Source organism: Muscardinus avellanarius, assembly GCF_963383645.1.
Source record: "Muscardinus avellanarius genome assembly, chromosome: 5".
Classification (NCBI taxonomy): domain Eukaryota; kingdom Metazoa; phylum Chordata; class Mammalia; order Rodentia; family Gliridae; genus Muscardinus; species Muscardinus avellanarius.
In genome coordinates, this window is record NC_137790.1 from 3146162 (window position 1) to 3163489 (window position 17328).

Consider the following 17328-nt stretch of genomic DNA (forward strand, 5'->3'; position numbering starts at 1 on the left):
AAGCTAGAAAAGTCCTCAGACTTGGAGGAGTTGAGAATGAGTGCGCCTGATGCCCACAGTTAGGGGAACTTTTCTTCTCTTGGGGAATAGGGAGAAGGCTAACTAATAGTAGATAATTAGATTCAAGTAATAACAACAACTTCGTCTTGTGTCTTTCTCAGCAAGTAGAAAGTTTTGAAGAAGTATCTTGCTGCCCAAAGGGACTCCTATTTCCCCGAATCCCACATGTCCTGACCCGGTGGCATCAAGCCACCTAAGCCCGGCCTCTGCTGGCCACTCCTTTTGGCAGGACCGCCCCTTAAACGCTCCTTTCTGGAGGAGCTCTCCAGAGCTGGGCACTCTGCTGGGCTGGCTGCGTGAGTGTTTATGGGCTCAGCTGATGCCCAGGCCCCCCAGAATGCTGTTGCCCTGGGCTCTGTCTCCTGGGCTAGAACCTGCAGAACCTTTATTATTATTGTTATTATTATTAAGAAGAAGAACAGTTAGGAGGAAGCAGAGAGGAAAAGGAGCAAGGAGGGAGGGGTCCCCATGTCCCACCATGCCCCTCACCTACCTCGTTGGGTTCCCACAGCCAGACATCAAAGGTGGGCTTCCGCAGGGCTTCTATGGTCTCCTGGGAGAGCAGGTACTAGAAAGGACAGGCCGTCCCTGTTAACCAGGCACTGCGGGCTTTTGTGCAGAGACAAAGGCCCATGGCCTCAGGCATCCACCTTCTCCTCCTTCCTCTTACAGATATTGCACACAGGCCCGTGGCTGCCTCCTCCTGGAGACACAGGGCGGAATTGCATCCGCGGTTGCCAGAGGCCGGGGGCCAGAACACATGGGGGCATCTGGGGTGACAGAAATATTCCCTATCTTGGATGCAGAGATCCATGGTACTCTGTCTAGAGAAGATGAACTTCACTGACTGCAAATCCGATCTCCACATGCCCGCCAATAAAAATACAGTGAAGTGGAAGCTTGGGGAAAAGATGCGCTTGGCAGACATTAGAATCCTGGCTAAGAAGCTATTTTGCTGGGAAAAACAAGCTCCTCTTGCTGGGAAGTGCCCTGGGTTCAGCTGTGAGCTGGAGGCCGCTGGAGGCGCTGACTCGAGGCTGGCTTCCCGGACACCCCTGGCGCTCAGGGCGATCCGTCCTAAGAAGCAGGACTGCAGTTTTAGACCCCAGGTAACGGCAGCATTAGGGCATTGGACACGGTCTTCTGCTGGGGCCTTTTGGTTTGCTTTCTCAAGGAGGGACGGGTGTGGAGGACTGCCCTGTCTGCTCTGGGTCCAGGCTGCCCGGTGACTCTGGGGCAGGATTCCAGAGTTGTCGGGCAGTTTTCAGTAGAGAAAGGTGCTGACTCCACAGGAAACTTGGACGACATTCAGCCTGCTGCTCGCACCAGGTAGAGGGAATCATTAACTTACGGGTGCCGGAGGCCCACAGGGAGGCTCCGGAGGCTCTGTGCCACTGCTTGGACTGGGGCCAGCAGGAGGACCTGCCTGGGGCTCAGGCTGCCTCTGCATGAGGACCCACCCGCCCCACACCCAGCACAACACAGAGAACAAGCCAAGATTCCCTCCCTCGCCCTGAGGGCGCGTGGTGCAGCCTGGTGACTGAACGACTCAATTCCAGGGCAGGGCTACTTGACCAAGGGCCTGCCATCTTTTATAATGGAAAGATTTATGTGCATAAAAGTGAAACTTTTCATTAAAAATATGTATTGTTCAGAGATAGGGGCTGGTTTTTTTTTGTGGTATTAGGGATATTCTATCTCAGGGATATTCTATCAATGAGCTAGACCCCCAGCCCTTTTTATTTTTTATTTTGAAACAGGTTCTCCCTAAGTTCCTGAAGGTCTGGCTTAGTTGCTCAGGACTGCCTTAATTCTTACCCTCCCAAATATTGAGATTACAAGTATTTGTAGTATTTGGGACGCGTTTTCTTTGGGAGGTCCCCAATACTGGGATTATAAGCATGCACCACTGCACCGGCCATACAGTGGATTTTTGAAAATTTAGTGAAAAATTAAAGTGCTTTGACATAACATTTGAGCACAAACACCTCTTAGGTGGGCTCTGTGGGCGGAGAAGACAGTGGTGGGAGCTATTACCTCCCTGCAGAGTGAAGTGTGATTTGGGGCCACTTTTGTTAAACAACTGTCAAAGAGAAAAATATTCTGTCGGAAATAACCCATCCTGTCCACAGGCAGGCACAGGAGGGACTTGTTTTTTTTGTTTTTTTTTTTTTGACGGTACTAAGGATAGAACCCAGGGACATTCTACCTCTGAGCTACACCCCCAGCCCTATTTTTTTTTTATTCTTTATTTTGAAACAGGGTATCACTGAGTTAGAAAGGGCCCCACTAAGTAGCTGAGGCTGCACAAACTGAGATCCTCCTGTTTCAGCCTCCCGAATGCTGGGATTACAAGCGTGAGTCACCATACCTGCCCAGCTAGGAGGGAGTGTTTTTACAAATGTGCAAACAATAGGGCTGGGTTGGGGGCTCCTATGCCCCGGGACTGTGCGCACAGAGTCGGACTTGTCCCCAGCCTGGGATTTCATCTTACCTTGGGATATGTGGGGACATCACGTCGAGGGGTCAACTTCTTGTTATCCAAAAAACTGTACTTACAGGGACAGTTGGTCCTAAAGAGAGAAGGTGGAGATTAGCCACCGCTGTACAGTGCACCCGGACCTCATCCAAGCCACAGCAAATGAGATGCGCGAACCCAACCCAGGACCTACAGACCCGCTGGTCTTCTCGTTATGGGAGAAAAGTCGTGAAGACAGAGACGATGTTGCTGCCCACTCCCGCGGAACCCGTGTCAGGCTCTCGGGAAATACAGAGTCACATGATGAGGCCCCCTTTGCTTTTAGATAAGCTTCTAAAAGTCCTGTTATTATTTTTATCTTTTTGTGGTTCTGGGGATTGAAGCCAGGGACATTCTATCTCCACAACCCACTCCTAGCCCTGTTTTATTTTTATTTTGAAACAGGGTCTCACTAGGTTGATGACAGTTTCACTAGTTCCTGAGGCTGTCCTTGAACCTGCGATCTTCCTGTCTCAGCCTCCCAAGTACTGGGATCACAAGTGTGTACCACCACACCTAGCTTAAAAGTCTTTTCATTTTTTTATTTGTGGGTCTGAGGATAGGACCCAGGGACATTCAACCTCTGAGCTACACCCCCTCCCCTATTTTTATTCTTTAATTTGAAACAGGGTCTAAGTTGCAGAGGGCCTCACTAAAGGCTGTCCGCGAACTGTGATCCTCCGGTCTCAGCCTCCCAAATGCTGAGATTACAAGTGTGCGCCACCATGCCCGGCTTTAAAAGTCCTTTTTAAAAAGACACAAATAGGATCTTCATCTAGAGTTCCTCCTGTTTGTACGACTACAATGCACCAATAATTAAAAAAAAGAATGTATTCTTATCCCTAGTGACATATGACTATATATATCAAACTGCAATAAAACGAAAACAGAAAAAAATAAGACACAAATACTTTCTTATTTTAAAAAGTACCATCAACATAAGAGTAAAGAAGAAGGAGAAAAAAAACTTGTCTTCACTTTACCTACTTCTTTGCCTGTCCCCCACACCCTGGAAGTGACTTCTGTTAATGGTTGGGGTATCCTTGTAGAATATTCGTAGGAGTGGACACACATGGACACTTGTATTTTCAAACAAAGACTTGACTGTACCAAAGACGGGGTTAGACCTAGCACCAGGAGCTCAGTCCCTGCCGCCCCACGGAGCTAGACTTGGTTTTCTGAAGACGTGAGGTCCTCCTGGGGCCCCACAGATGTGGCCTCCGCACACGTTGCCAACGTGGTCCCCAGAGGTGCAATTCGAGGATGTTTCCAACGCTCCCAGTACAGGTGTACTTGGTGCGGGGTGGCATGTCCTGGGAGCCTGCCAGTGAAGGGCGGGCCCAGGAGGTCTGGCCGCCCGTGGCCAGGGCCCTGGGCTGATCTGGGGGCACCTGTGGAGCTCGGCTTGCTCAGAAGGCAGCATTCTCCCCGTGCGGTTGGAGGGGGCGCTGTGGGGCCACTGGCTGGTCTGGAGTCACCTGGCTGGAAGGCAGGGCCAGCACACAGGGCGCCAAACGTGATGGACGCTCTTGTGATTTGTAAACAAAGTTCTGCTTTCTGGAAGGGCCATTTGACATCAGAGTAAAAGCCACAGAGAAATCCATGGCCTTTAAGCCTGTACATTCATTAGATACAAGCACACGGCTCTATCACAAAGAGATTCATCACGGTGGTGTCTGCTGTTATAACAGCACAAACCAAACTGGGAGGCGCCTGCAAGTCTCCAAGCAGGAAATAACTTCAACCACTCTGGCCCGTCCACATGATGGATTATTATGTCATTATGAAGGTAATTGTGGATATTATGTGCAGCAAGGGAGCGCCAGTAAAAAGCGAAAATAAAAAGGACTGAAAAATAAAAAGTATATACTGAAGGGTAGTGCAGAGAAAACTTACCAAGCTACGAGGGAAAAGGAACACATTTACTGGGTTTAAAAAGTGGGGATACGCCGGGCGTGGTGGCACACGCTGGTAATCCCAGCATTTGGGAGGCTGAGACGGGAGGACTGAGGTTCAAGGACAGCCTCAGCCACTTAGTGAGGCCCTCCTCAACCTAGTGAGACCCTCCTCAACTTAGTGAGACCTTCCTCAACCTAGTGAGACCCTCCTCAACTTAGTGGGACCCTGTTTCAAAATAAAGAATAAAAAATAGGGTAGGGGGTGGAGCTCAGAGGTAGAATGCCCTTGGGTTCTATCCCAAGTATTACACAGACATACACGAAAAAAAGTGGGGATATGGCCCCTGGAAAATCTATGACCTTCCTCCGTCCTTCCCTTTGTTCGTTTGTTCCTTCCTTCCTTCTTTCCTTCCTTCCTTTCTTCTTTCCTTGAACTGAACCCAGGGACATTCTATTTCTAAGCTCCACCCCCAGCCCAATTTTATTTTATTTTATTTTGAAGCAGGATCAAACTACATGGCTTAGGGCCTCACTAAGTTGCTGAGGCTGGCCTTGAACCTATGATCCTCCTGTCTCAGCCTCCCAAGTACTGGGGTTACAGGCCTGAGCCACCATGCCCGGCTGTTGGTTAAGATGGAATCCTCTCATTGTTCATAATGCTGTGATTGAGAAAAAGATTGCAAAATAGTGGTTTTTGTCATTTTTTTAGAACTGGACATAGACACACAGAATAACATGTGGGCAGCTTGGCATTCGGATTAAAGTGGAGCCTCAGCTGCTGTTGTTTGGTGCCCACCCCAGACCAGCCCCATCTGGGCAGTCGGGTTTTCCTTGAGCCTATGCTAGTCTAAGCCCAGAGTAAGAAACCATTCCCTTTTTCTTTGATTTTCTTTTTTTGTGGTATTGGGGATGGAACCCAGGGGCATTCTACCTCCGAGCCACACCCTCAGCTTTATTTTTTATCCTTTATTTTGAAACAGGGTCTCACTGAGTTGCAAAGGGCCTCACTAAGTAGTAGCTGAGGCTGTCCTTGAACTGTGATCCTCTGGTCTCAGCCTCCTGAACGCTGGAATTACAAGCCTGTGCCACCACGCCCGGCAAGAAACCATTCCTTTTTGAAACAGAGGCATGCTGCTGTCTCCCCAACTCGATTCCAAACTGCTAAAAATCAACAGAGTTGATAGGACGGTGTGGTGTGTGGCTGGAGAGGATGCTAAGGCCGACTTCAAAAAATAACCAAAGGAACCAACCAAACAACCAATCACACAATCTGCATCATCACCTGGGCACAAGAAGTCCCGCTTACCCATTTCTGAGCGGTGACGAACACAGTCTGTGCAGTTGAGAAACGTCTCTGCAAATCTGCACTCCCCAGGAGGGGCACGAAAGCCATTGGCAGGCAGGACGGCTGGACTGCTGAATCCAGCTCTGCCCCGGCAGGCAGCAACCTAACCCCCTTGGCCAGCATCCCCTCTGCACCCGGTTGCCACGGGAACAGTATCCTCCAGCCGGCAGGGCCGCCGGCATGGTGCCCTTTCGTTTGGAGCTTATTTTTGCCTTCATTTCCTGGAATTCCCATCCTCCTCTTCTCTTGGGCTCAGTCCAGCGGTCAAGGCCATTTGGTTGGGATGAAAGCAGAGATCACAGAGCCCCAGAGACTTCCGTGTCCCCGTGGCCCTGTAGCCCTCGCCGGCCCTGAGGAACCGGCATGTGCCGTGCCCCAATCTGCCTGATACTGCTGGGGCCAGGGACACTGCAGCCCCGGGAGACTGCTCACTGTGGAGTCTCCCTCGTGAAAGAAAACTGTGAGAAACCTGAGTGTCCAGACAGGCAGCCTGTCAGGGCGCTGGTGGGCCGGGCACAACCCCGCTTGTCCCCAGGCAGGTCCTGCAGAATCCAGACTCCTGGTCCAAGCCCTGCCTGGGCGCCTGAGTGTGGATATAGGTCAGAATGAGGACTCAACCCTGACCGGTGCTCTTATTATCACCTCTGCTTTCCCAGAGAGGCAAAGCTGGGCTTGCATCACAGGAAGGGACTGCTCAACACGTGTGCAGGCTTTCTTCCTACACCAGGTGAAGCCCCATTCTAACAACCTAGTCTCAGGGGCAGCTAGATTTATTCTTTCTAACGTGGAGGCAATGCTCACATTTTTTTTACCCCTTCTGCTCTGGATGGAAGAGTCCCATCCATCAATCTCTCAGCTATGTGGGATGCTGCCATCCCTGTCTGCTGAGGATGCTACTGCAAGGAGCCTGGTAGGGCCTGGGACATCTCCTTCTCTTTGTCCCGTGGGGCTGTGAGCTTTTGTGATGTAAAAGAGCGCCTGTCAATCAGGTAAGCCCAGGCACCTGCTGCAGCTTATCGCTGCCCCATGCTGCCAGCCTGGGCTGGCACTGTGGCGCTGACCCACAATCCCTGCCCGAGGCCACCTGCGCTCAGGTGAGCCATAGCTGGCAGGGCGATGCCATGACCGGAGGTGCCGTGGATCTGAGGCTGCTGAGCTGGGCCCCAGCTGTGGGGCTGCCTCCACGGCTGCCCCAGCTCTCTCCTGAGGCCACACGGGAGAGACTCTCTCTACCAGGGGAATGACAGAGACCAACCCCCTGCTCTCAGTTTCCCACGGCCACAGCCTCCTTTGCCCTGACTCCCCCACATCAAACTTGACGAGACACCCCAACAAATCTGTGTGACAAGACACAAAAGGGTCCCTAGGACACCCGCCCGAGTGGCTCCGAGGGCGGGCTGCTATGGGAGCCAACGCAGAGCCAGTAGAGGACTGCTCCAGCCTGCGGTAACAACGCCGGGAGCGGAGCAAGTCGCCCGGCCCCTCTCTGGGCCCCAGCCGCGCAGCCCCGCTCGCCTCACCTGCTGCTTCTGGCCGCCAGCTCCTCTCGCATCCTCCTAATGTCACGCTTGCATTTCTCAATCTCCACCACTTTCAGTCCTTCCACTGGGGGCAGAGAGACAGCAGGGTCACAGGGGTGCACGTGGAGCGCCCGCAAGCTGGGGGCTGGGGGCCCCAGGGAGGACACTGGCTCACTGCAGGACTCTTACTCCTCCCAGATGGCTGGCATCACCTCTCCGTGCAGCTTGGCCACGGCGAGCCATAGCCGTGATCCGGGTGAGCGTGATCCGGTGCCCATCTGCCCGGCTCCCATGGGATGGAAGCCCCTCCCCGGCCCACTCCCCACGTCCCTACTCATCTTGCTTTCTTTCTCCATAATGTTAAGAGTCTGTTGAGGATATTAGATGAAGACTTTCTTTTATCCCGAAAAGAAAAGGTGAGGGGCCAACGTGGCCCCGGTGCAGCAAAGGCTTCCTTGGCAAGGATTAAAATTTCAGTAAGAGAAAAGCTGCTCTTTTTAAGGTCCCTCCAGAGCAGTTAACCAGGAGAAGCTGTCGACTTAAACCAGATGAGAAACAACAGGCCGAGTTGAGGATTAGCGGCGCCCCCAGGTCCCTGTGGCCAGCGCCCCGCATTCCATGAAGAGCAGGAGCGCACGCCTCCCGGGAGCTCGCCTCACACCTGCCGCCAGAGCAGAGCTGCCCTGAGGAGCGGGCTTTGTACTCTGTAATCACACCTCTCTTCTATGCAGACACGATCCAGATCGTTCTATTCTCTTGCTTGGCAAGCTTGGCTCTGAACCACCACTAAAAATAAACGCGAGTGATTTCTTTCTTTCTTTCTTTCTTTCTTTCTTTCTTTCTTTCTCCTTCCTTCCTTCCTCCCTTCCTTCCTTTCTTTCTTCCTTTCTCTCTCTCTTTTTTTTTGCGGTACTGGGATGGAACTCAGGAGCGGTCTATCTCCAAGCTCCACCTCCAGCCCTATTTTTTATTCTTTATTTTGAAACAGGGTCTCTCTGAGGTGCAGAGGACCCAAGTAGCTGAAGCTGTCTGTGAACCATGATCCTCCTGTCTCAGCCTCCCGAATGCTGGAATTCCAGCGGGCCACCACGCCCAGCAAATGCAAATGATTTCTAAATGAAAAGCCGAGCGCTGGGGGAGCACTGGGTCCTCATGATCCCTCGCACCCTGAGCCAGCACTGCAGTCCCTGCCCCTTCAGAGCCAGGCTGGGGGAACTGGCCTGGGGGTGCCTTTCCAAGGTGGTGCCCGCAGGAGTGTGGCTTCTTGGAGACACTGCTTCTTTACAAAGGGTCAGACTTGTCCTTCTGACTTGCTTCTGGTCCAGGGAAACTCATGCTTCTCCTCCAATGGGATGTTGGAAAGACACAGGGACCCAAACGCAGGCCTGAGATTTGTGGCTGGAGCCAGGGCAGTCGCCGTCCCAGGCCAAGTGGTCACCTGCTGGGTGACCGCTCAGGCAGACAGAGGCTGGGTCTCTACGCTCAGCCCCCCAGAGCCATGCCCTCTTCCGCAGTGGGGGTCTTCGTGCTTTCTTGCATCGTGGGCCCCCGAGGAGACGCTGAGTGCCACAGTCTTGCCCACACCCGGGTCCCAACCCTCAGGTCTGCAGGTCTGTCTCTAGAAAGGTGATCACAGCCAAATGGGAGGTTGGCATCGGCAGCCTGAAGCAGCTGAGGCTGGAGATGGGATTTGTCCATCACTGCCTCCTGTGCCCTCAAACTTTAAACACAGCTGGGCTCAGACCAAGCACCTCAGATTATGGTGGAGGCTCCCCACACTATCCAGCACTGCCAGGAACCTTGGCGTCCAGCCCAGGACTGACTGGTGAGGTCCTCTGGCTGGTGTGGACCCTCAGACATGCTGACATGTCCAGAGATCCCAGGCCATCTTCCTGAACTTCAGAAAGGGAGGTTTCTGGAGGCTTCTGCAAGTCCCTGCCTCCTGAATGAAAAGACTTAAGAAGCCAGGTGTGGTGGCACATATCTCTAATTCCAGTACTGGAGAGGCTGAGACAGGAGGATTGCAGGTTGAGGTCAGCTTCAGCAACTTAGAAAGATTCCGTTACAAAAGAAAAAGGGCTCCTGGGAATGGTGGTACATGCCTTTAATCCCAGTACTTGGGAGGCTGGGGATCGCAGGTTTTCAGACAGCCCCAGCTACTAAGTGAGATCCTGTTTTAAAATAAAGAACCTTTAAAGGGCCAGGAGTGGTGGCGTATGCTTGTAATCCCCATGCTTGGGAGGTGGAGACAGGAGGATCACACAGGTTTGAAGCCAGCCGCACTGGCTTAAGAGACCCTGTTTCCAAATAAAAAGCATAAAATAGGTCTGGGAGTGTAGCCTACAGGTAGAATGGTTTCCAGGAACCCCAGTACCACCATAAATAAATAAATAAATAAAATAAAAATAAAAAATGGGGCTGGGGGTGTAGATCAGAAGTAAAATGCCTCTGGGTTCAATCCCTAGTAGTAGAAAAAAAAAAAAAGAACAAAAGAAAGAAAAAAGGCTGGGAGTATATCTCGGAGGTAGAGCACTCCTGGGTCCAATGCCTAGTATCACCAATAAAAACACAAAAGCAAAAGCAAACAAGAGAGGAAATTCCAGGGCCACTGTTGAGCACCATGAGCTGACGTTGGCGGAGGGCCCGGGGGCAGGGCAGCCCTACTGCGGCTCCTCTTTCTCTCCCAGCTGTGCTCGGCCTGGTGTGCCCACTCGCTGGCTGAGAGCTGGTGAGCGTTGCTCAGAGGCGCTGTGGACGGAGCTGTGCCTCAGGGCTTCTTCCAAGGACCAGGCCACGGGTGCGGAGAACGTGCTTTTCCACTGAGACAGAGGCGAGGTCCGGTTTTGGCACAGAGCCTTCTGGATTGCTGGCCTGACCCGTGCTCACCTTGGCTCACGGGGCGGGAGCAGCTCCAGCCCTGACCCGTGCTGTGTTTAGGTGTCGCTCTGGGCCCAGAGCAGTGGCAGGAAGAGCGGGGCTGCCCTGCGCCCGGGCCAGAGCCGAGGCCAGGAAGGAAGGGAGAACGTTTCCCAGCAGGATGGGAGGCCAGGCTCTGGGCGATCTGCCTATGAAATCATCCCAACCCTAGAGAATGCCGGCTCCTGGAAGGAGGCTGAACATTTCACACATAAAGGGAGAAAAGCTTTGGAAGTCGACAAAGAGAAAAGGAGAAAGTTTTGATTCAGAAGAATCGCAGGTTTAAGAGGGTCAAGGACTAAGCAAGCCATCTCATTTAGACAGGCCCCGCGCAGTGTGACGGTCCCTCGAGTTGGACGCCTGCTGATCTCGGGGAGCAGAAGCAGCTGGTGACGGTCCGCATGGTTAGATGAGGCTCCGTGCAAGTGTGCATCTGTGACTCCAGGTTCACGCGTGCACGGGGACGAGTGTGCCTGGGCATCTCTGCAGCATGTGTGTGTGCACGCACATGTATGAGCGAGGGTCTCCGTGGCAGGACATGGCAGCAGCTGGACTCCTGGCAGCCTTCCTTGTCCAGCGCCCTGGGCCAGCCGGCTTCCAACAGCTGTGTGAGGTCCAGCTGCAGGCCCTTCTCTAAAGGACTTTCCCTTTCTGCCATCCGAGGCACCTGGCATGCCCAGCCCCGCTCTTCATGTTCAGGCACTGCACCACTGGGCCGTCTCTCTGGGACTCACCCACCGAGGTGGGCTCAGCACGGCGGGTGTCCCCGGCCATGTCCACACTAGAGAGGGGGCCACTGCAGGTGGTGAACCAGCGCGTCCGGAGAATAAGTCAAAGCCAGGCGGATGCACAGGCCCCTCCTGTGGGGGCGCCTGCGGCTGTGGCAGGAGGAGGAGATGCTGGGCTGGAGCTGGCTTCCATGGGGACCATGGGGAGCAGAGGTGGGGATGTTGCCTGAGGATCGGAGGGAGCAGGAGGCGCCTGCACTGGGGCATGTTCAGGTGAGACTGGGTAGTAAGCCTTTCTGTGTGCACTGGCTGAAATGCCTGGAGTTTCGAGGACTGTGGGTTCCACAGGTAGGCAGGAGGCTGAGCCAGCCGCCCGCCATGGACATGGAAGTATCACCTGCTCACTGCGGTCGTTGACTGTGTCCCTAGAACTACTGTCACAGGGAGGTGCGACATGAAGTCAGAGGCTGCGGGGCTGAGTCCTCAGCCCGGAATGTCACGGATCGCTGGCAACCTCTACTCGCTGGGAGAGGCCTGGACGAATTCTCCCCCAGAGCCCCGCAGGAGCCGGCCCTGTCCACGCTAGAGTTCAAACTTCCGGCCTCCAGGGCTGCGAGAGAGGGCGTTTCTGTTGTTCAAGCCTCTGAGTCCCGGGTGTGGTGTCTGGGGGCTCAGGGACGCGCACAGCAGCCGCGCAGCACTGGGCTCAAAAGAGTCGTTTCTGCTCAGAGCAGCCCAGCCAGCCTCTGCTGCAACTTGGTCTAAGAGGAAGGTCTCTTGCGGCAGCTTCTCTCCAGCTGGGCGTGTGGGAGGGTGACTTGCCCAGGAAGGGCAGGTGGCAGGGGTGGCAAGAGCCCTGCAGGGCCCCGGGCACGGGCCCCACTTTTATTAACGTGTCTCATTCGCTGAGTGAACCTGAGCAGCTCACTCCATTTTTTTTCTGTGGCTTCGTCATTGACAATGGGCCACAAGTAACTGCCTTGGAGATCCAAGGACCAAGTGAGATTAAAAATCCAGTAGGAGCTGGGCGTGGTGGGCGCGCTTGTCATCCCGTGCTTGGGAGGCTGAGACAGGAGGATCGCGCAGGTTCAAAGCCAGCCTCAGCTACTTAGTGAGGCTCTCAGCAACTCAGCGAGACCCTGTTTACATAAAACATAAAATGGATCTGGGAGTGAGCCCGGACGTAGAAGGCCCCTGGGTTCCATCCTCAGTACCACCAAAATAAATAAATAAATAAATAAATAAAATAATAATTAAAAAAAAAAAGCCAACGTAGTACCTCTCTCCCACTTCTGGAAATAGACCGCTGCAGACCCTCTCTGCAGAGAAACTCCTTGGTTCTTTGCTATTTCCGCTCTGGGGCAGCAGCCCGCTCTAGCCCCTCTTTCTGGAATGGAATCCCTGTAATGCAGACTTCTCTTACACGGTTTGTCTCTTCCCTGCATAAACCCCCAATGCGCCCATCTGTGCTTTCCATGTGAAATCTTTCTCTTAGAAAAATCAGGAAGAGATAAGTGCCCTACAGCAATTTAATTCGGGGGGGGGGGCTACCACACTATAGGAATCACGTTTTGACTTATTTAGATGAATCAGGTCTTCCATGATCCTGAATTTTTGTCTTGAAAATTCACAAGCAATTCAAATAAGATGCGAAAAATGAGAGTCGATCTTACCAAAGAGGAAGCAGATATATTCTGGGGATGCCCAACCCCTAACGGCCTCCTGTTCGACGCCGTCTGCTCAGCCTCGGTTCATAAATGAGGCGCCGGGTTATCCTTACCCTCCACCCAGACGTGGCCACGGAGCCGCCAGCTGCGCGGCCAGGGCTGCGCACAGAACGTCAGGCGGCCGGGCTCCCCGCGGCCCTCTTTGGTTCGTTACTGATGAGGACTGGGAGCGTCTTGACGCAGTTTTCCTCCAAGTGCAGGTTCTTGGTAACTTAGCCGAGCTGCAATGGACTTTCTTTGCTCCAGAGGCGATTCTGTTTTCCTTTTGTGATCATCAGAAACTAAGGGATGACTTTGCAGACATATTCCAAAAAAAAAACAAAACAAAAAAAATCGTGGAATCACACCGAGAGGGCAGCGGGCAGAGGCGGCCCTCGTTCACACAGAGGAGGCGCTGAGCGTGGCCGCCCGGCCTCCGTGCGCTCTTGCTGAGCGTGGCCGCCCGGCCTCCGTGCGCTCTTGCTGAGCGTGGCCGCCCGGCCTCCGTGCGCTCTTCTCTGGAAGGCGCCGTGCTGCGTGCGTGCTGAGGCACTTTCAAAATAGAAACGGAGCGCTCAGGTCTGTCACCGCCCTGGCCTTTGTGAACAGCAAAGGTGTTCTCCAAGCATTTCACAAAGAAGAGACGCGGCACTGACCCGGTCACCTTCCACGCCGTTAATCCTAATGGCGGCTAAAAGACACGTAAGCAGAAACAACCCACTCACATTCCACTCGCTTCTCCAGCACCGCCAGGTGATTCGCAACTTCGGCTTTCAGCTCGTTGATTTTAAAGGCCCTGGGAGTAAAAGGAAGAAACAAGACAAACATGACTCCTGCCATCTAACCCCGGCCCAGCAAGCACTGCTGGATCCCTGCAGAGGGCCAGGCTGCAGGGGGCCTGCGCCGGGCAGGGCGAGGGCGACGGGCCGCTTGTAGAGAATCTTAATGTCCCTGCGCCTCGACTCCCTCCGACCTGGGTGGTTAACACAGCTCCTGGAGGACGTGAGGCCCTTTGCCCACCAGGCCAGCGTGGCCCAGGGTCCTCACCCTCTGGGAACAGTCACCCCAGGGGACCGGGGCGCTCTCTGGAGACTCCAACCATCTGGTTCAACATTCCACGGGCCTTAAAAAAATACCATCCATCTCCCCTTTCCCCTAATTTGGTTACCCCAGGGCGTACGATGCTGCAGGGAAACTGAATGCTGACCTGGAATCAGTGGGCTGACTGGAATGAAGGGGAAGCCCACCTGCAACACAGGACCTCAGTGACAAAGCTCACATTTATTCATTTATTTATTTTATTTGGAAACAGTGTCTCACTAGGTTGCTGAGAGCCACACTCAGTAGCTGAGGCTGGCTTCGAATCTGTGCGATCCTCCTGTCTCAGCCTCCCAAGCACGGGGATTACAAGCGTGTGCCACCACGCCCGGCTATTTATTTATTTATTTATTTATTTTTGGCGGTACTGAGGATAGAACCCAGGGGCATTTTATCTCTGAGCTGCACCCTCAGCCCTGTGTTTTTATTCTTTATTTTGAAACAGAGTCTCACTGAGTTGCAAAGGGCCTCACTAAGCAGCTGAGGCTGGCCGCGAACCATGATCCTCTTGTCTCAGCCTCCCAGATGCTGGGATTATGGCATGCGCCACCACACCCGGCTCAAAGCTCACTTTTAAAATGGCTCTTTAGAAAAATTTTCACAGCCTGTTACTCTGAGTCCCAGAAGAGCCAGTGGAGGAAATGCCCTGCGGCCAGGGCTCTCGTTTCTTAGAGCTAGCCCTGTCTGGTCTCTGGGATGAGGCAAGCGTTTCCAGAGAGCACTAGCTGCTCAGTGACAGAAGTCACAGGGGTGTCCTGCTGACCCAGCCCAGCCTTGGAGCAAGGGCTTCCTGGGCCGCGGACGCCGACAGCCCACGGGGACCGCGCCTTCGCAGATGACCGCGTACCTGGAGAATTGTTCAGCCACCTGGGCCAGTACACTCTGGATCAGCTCTTCTCTCTCTGCAAAGGAAGCAGAGGGAGGTGGAACACGGGCCAGGGGAGAAGGGAAGGTCAGGGGCCCAGTGCCCACGCCCTGGCCCAGAGCTGCCCAGGTGAGCTGGCGCCCCCCGTGGCCTCCCTGCCAGCAACCCCGGCAGCCTCTCTGGGCCTGGGGTCTCCTTCCCTCCTGGGCTGCTCCAAGCCTGACCTGCTCTCCACCGTCCCTTGGTGGAGCATCCAGGAATTCTGGTTCTGCCGGCCTCAGCACTGGCTATAAAAGGCAGGCAGGACCGGGGTCTTTAAATACGGGAAGCTCTCACTCAGCGCCCAGGCCCATTTTATGGGGGCAATAACTGTGACGAAGCAAGTTCCAGGCACATCCCGAGTACAAAACACGGTGTTCTCCTGGCAGACCTGCAGAGGAAGCAGGCACGGGTTTGCCCCTTTGCTGCCTGGCCTGTAAATGGGGCCGGGAGGCTGGTTTTACAAGGTTCAGGCCCAGGCTGACTGTAATCTGCCCTTTCCTGTTTCCTGACCAGGCCCCATGTGCAGACTCCTAAGAACACGGAGGTGCCCCCGGGCCTGTCCTCAGCGATGCACGCTCCTGGGAAGGCAGAGACGGCTTCCTGGTTCCAGGTAGCCCTTTCTGTCTGTTCCCAAATACGGCCAACTTCATGGCTTAGTCTTGAGGTCACACAGTCTCCTGTATTGACCTGACACCCAACCCTCCATAAATAACAAAACAAAACCCAAACAAACAAAACATTCCAGCAATCCAATTCTGTAATGGAGTTCAAAAGCTAAAAAAGTTTCTATGCTCTGGCCCAGTGTCTCATTTCTGGGAAATCCTCATGCATATACACAAAGGATGTTCAGCATGTTATGTGTGTGTGTGTGTGTGTGTGTGTGTGTGTGTGTGTGTGTGGCACTGGGGGTGGAACCCAGGGGCTTTCTACCTCTAAGCTACACCCTTAGCCTTATATTTTTCCTTATTTTTGAAACAAGATCTCACTAAGTTGTGGAGGGCCTCGCTAAGTAGCTGATGCTGGCTGTGAACCTGCGATCCTCCTGCCTCACCCTCCCAAGTGCTGGGGTAGCAAGCGTGCACCACCACGCCCGGCTTCATCATGGTATCTAACATAGTGAAAACCTTAACAACCCACACATCCATCATAGAGGGGTTGTGGAATCATAGTCTACAATTAAAGTAACTATCTTAGAAAATGTTCATGTCTATTATTAGAGTTAAAAAAGATTTAAAAATAGTAATATAGGACAGGCCTTTTCTGAAAATACAGTGTGAGGGTATGCTCCCAAAGTAATAATAGTAGTTATCTTTTGGTAGAAAAAAATATATATACATTTTATTTTCTTAGTTTTGCTTTACTATATCTTCTGCATTTTCTATAATGAACATATATTAATTTTATTTTTTTATTTTGATATTTTTGGTGGTACTGGGGTTCCTGGAAGCCCTTCTACCTTTGGGCTACACTCCCAGACCTATTTTTACATTTTTTAAATTTGGAAACAGGGTCTCCTAAGCCAGCATGCGCGGCTGGCTTCAAACCTGCGCGATCCTCCTGTCTCTGCCGCCCAGGCGCAGGGATTACAAGCGTGCACCACCATGCCCGGGCATAATAACATATATTAATTTTATAAAAAAAAACTAACCCATTTGAGTTAACCTCTCAGGCCCTCGCTGCCTGCGCTGCCTGAGTGGATTCTAACTTTACTTGGCTGCGGCGTTCCTCAGGGATGCAAGGTGCAGCTCTCGTGCCAGAAGCCGCTCAGTCACCCCGACACAGCTTCTGGTCCGTCCCCTCCCAGGTCCTCAATACGGCCAATCTGGATGTCTGTGTCCTGCGACATCCTCCTGGGGGCCGCCTCCCTCTGGGGCAGCTTGACGCGCCTGCCCAACTCACCCGGCTGGCCCCGCTCCCTGCGTGGCCTGTGCAGACCTACGCCGCTGCGGCTGATCCGCAGTTACAGTGTGACCTCCTGGAACTTGTGCCTACTTGATTAAACTCAGAATGAAAAATTCTCATAAGAAAACTGGATGAAGCCATAAAGCCAATAAAGGTGTGGTCCACAGTCTTCCTCTCCCTCCTTCCACAAACTCCCTGATGGCCTCCAGACATCCCATTTGCCCCCCAGACCTATAAGTAATAAAGTCTTTCTGTCCATCTTGGTTCTCTTAGTCATTGAGGGTGCTCTCCATCATAAGGCCCTACATGCCAACACTGCCAAATATGTGGGTTGGTGGGGTAGCTCATCTCCCTAGCTCTAGCTTTCTATGACTGGATGGGAGAAGAAAGATCCCTACCACGACAAGAGTAAAAGTGTCAGCCAGACAGGCATGAGCCCGTAATCCCAGAACTTGGGAGGCGGAGACAGGAAGATCACAGGTTTGAGAACAGCCTCTCAGCAACTTAGAGAAACCTTGTTTAAAAAAAAAAAGGGCTGGGGGTCCAGCTTAGAGGTAGAATGCCTCTGGTTTTAGTTCCTAGTAAACAAAATTGCACATGTGCGCATGTGCGTGTCCTCTCTCTCTCTCTCTCTCTCTCTCTCTCTCTCTCTCTCTCTCTCTCTCTCTCTCTCTCTCAGCAAGGAAATATCTGTAGAGCCACATGTTAGCTCCTGGCTGGTCCAAGGGCC

At 53.0% G+C, this 17328-nt stretch overlaps 1 protein-coding gene across 1 annotated transcript in view; it reads right to left on the reverse strand.

The window, feature by feature from the left end:
- Positions 1-17328, reverse strand: part of PDE9A (phosphodiesterase 9A) — a gene marked incomplete at both ends in the record, with an annotated part of 123719 nt that overhangs the window by 31922 nt on the left and 74469 nt on the right. Inside the window, 5 exons of the mRNA XM_080696059.1 lie at positions 554-628; positions 2555-2633; positions 7342-7426; positions 13417-13487; positions 14637-14691. Of these exons, the coding sequence (XP_080552185.1) occupies positions 554-628; positions 2555-2633; positions 7342-7426; positions 13417-13487; positions 14637-14691 (365 nt within the window). The remainder of the gene's footprint in view (positions 1-553; positions 629-2554; positions 2634-7341; positions 7427-13416; positions 13488-14636; positions 14692-17328) is intronic.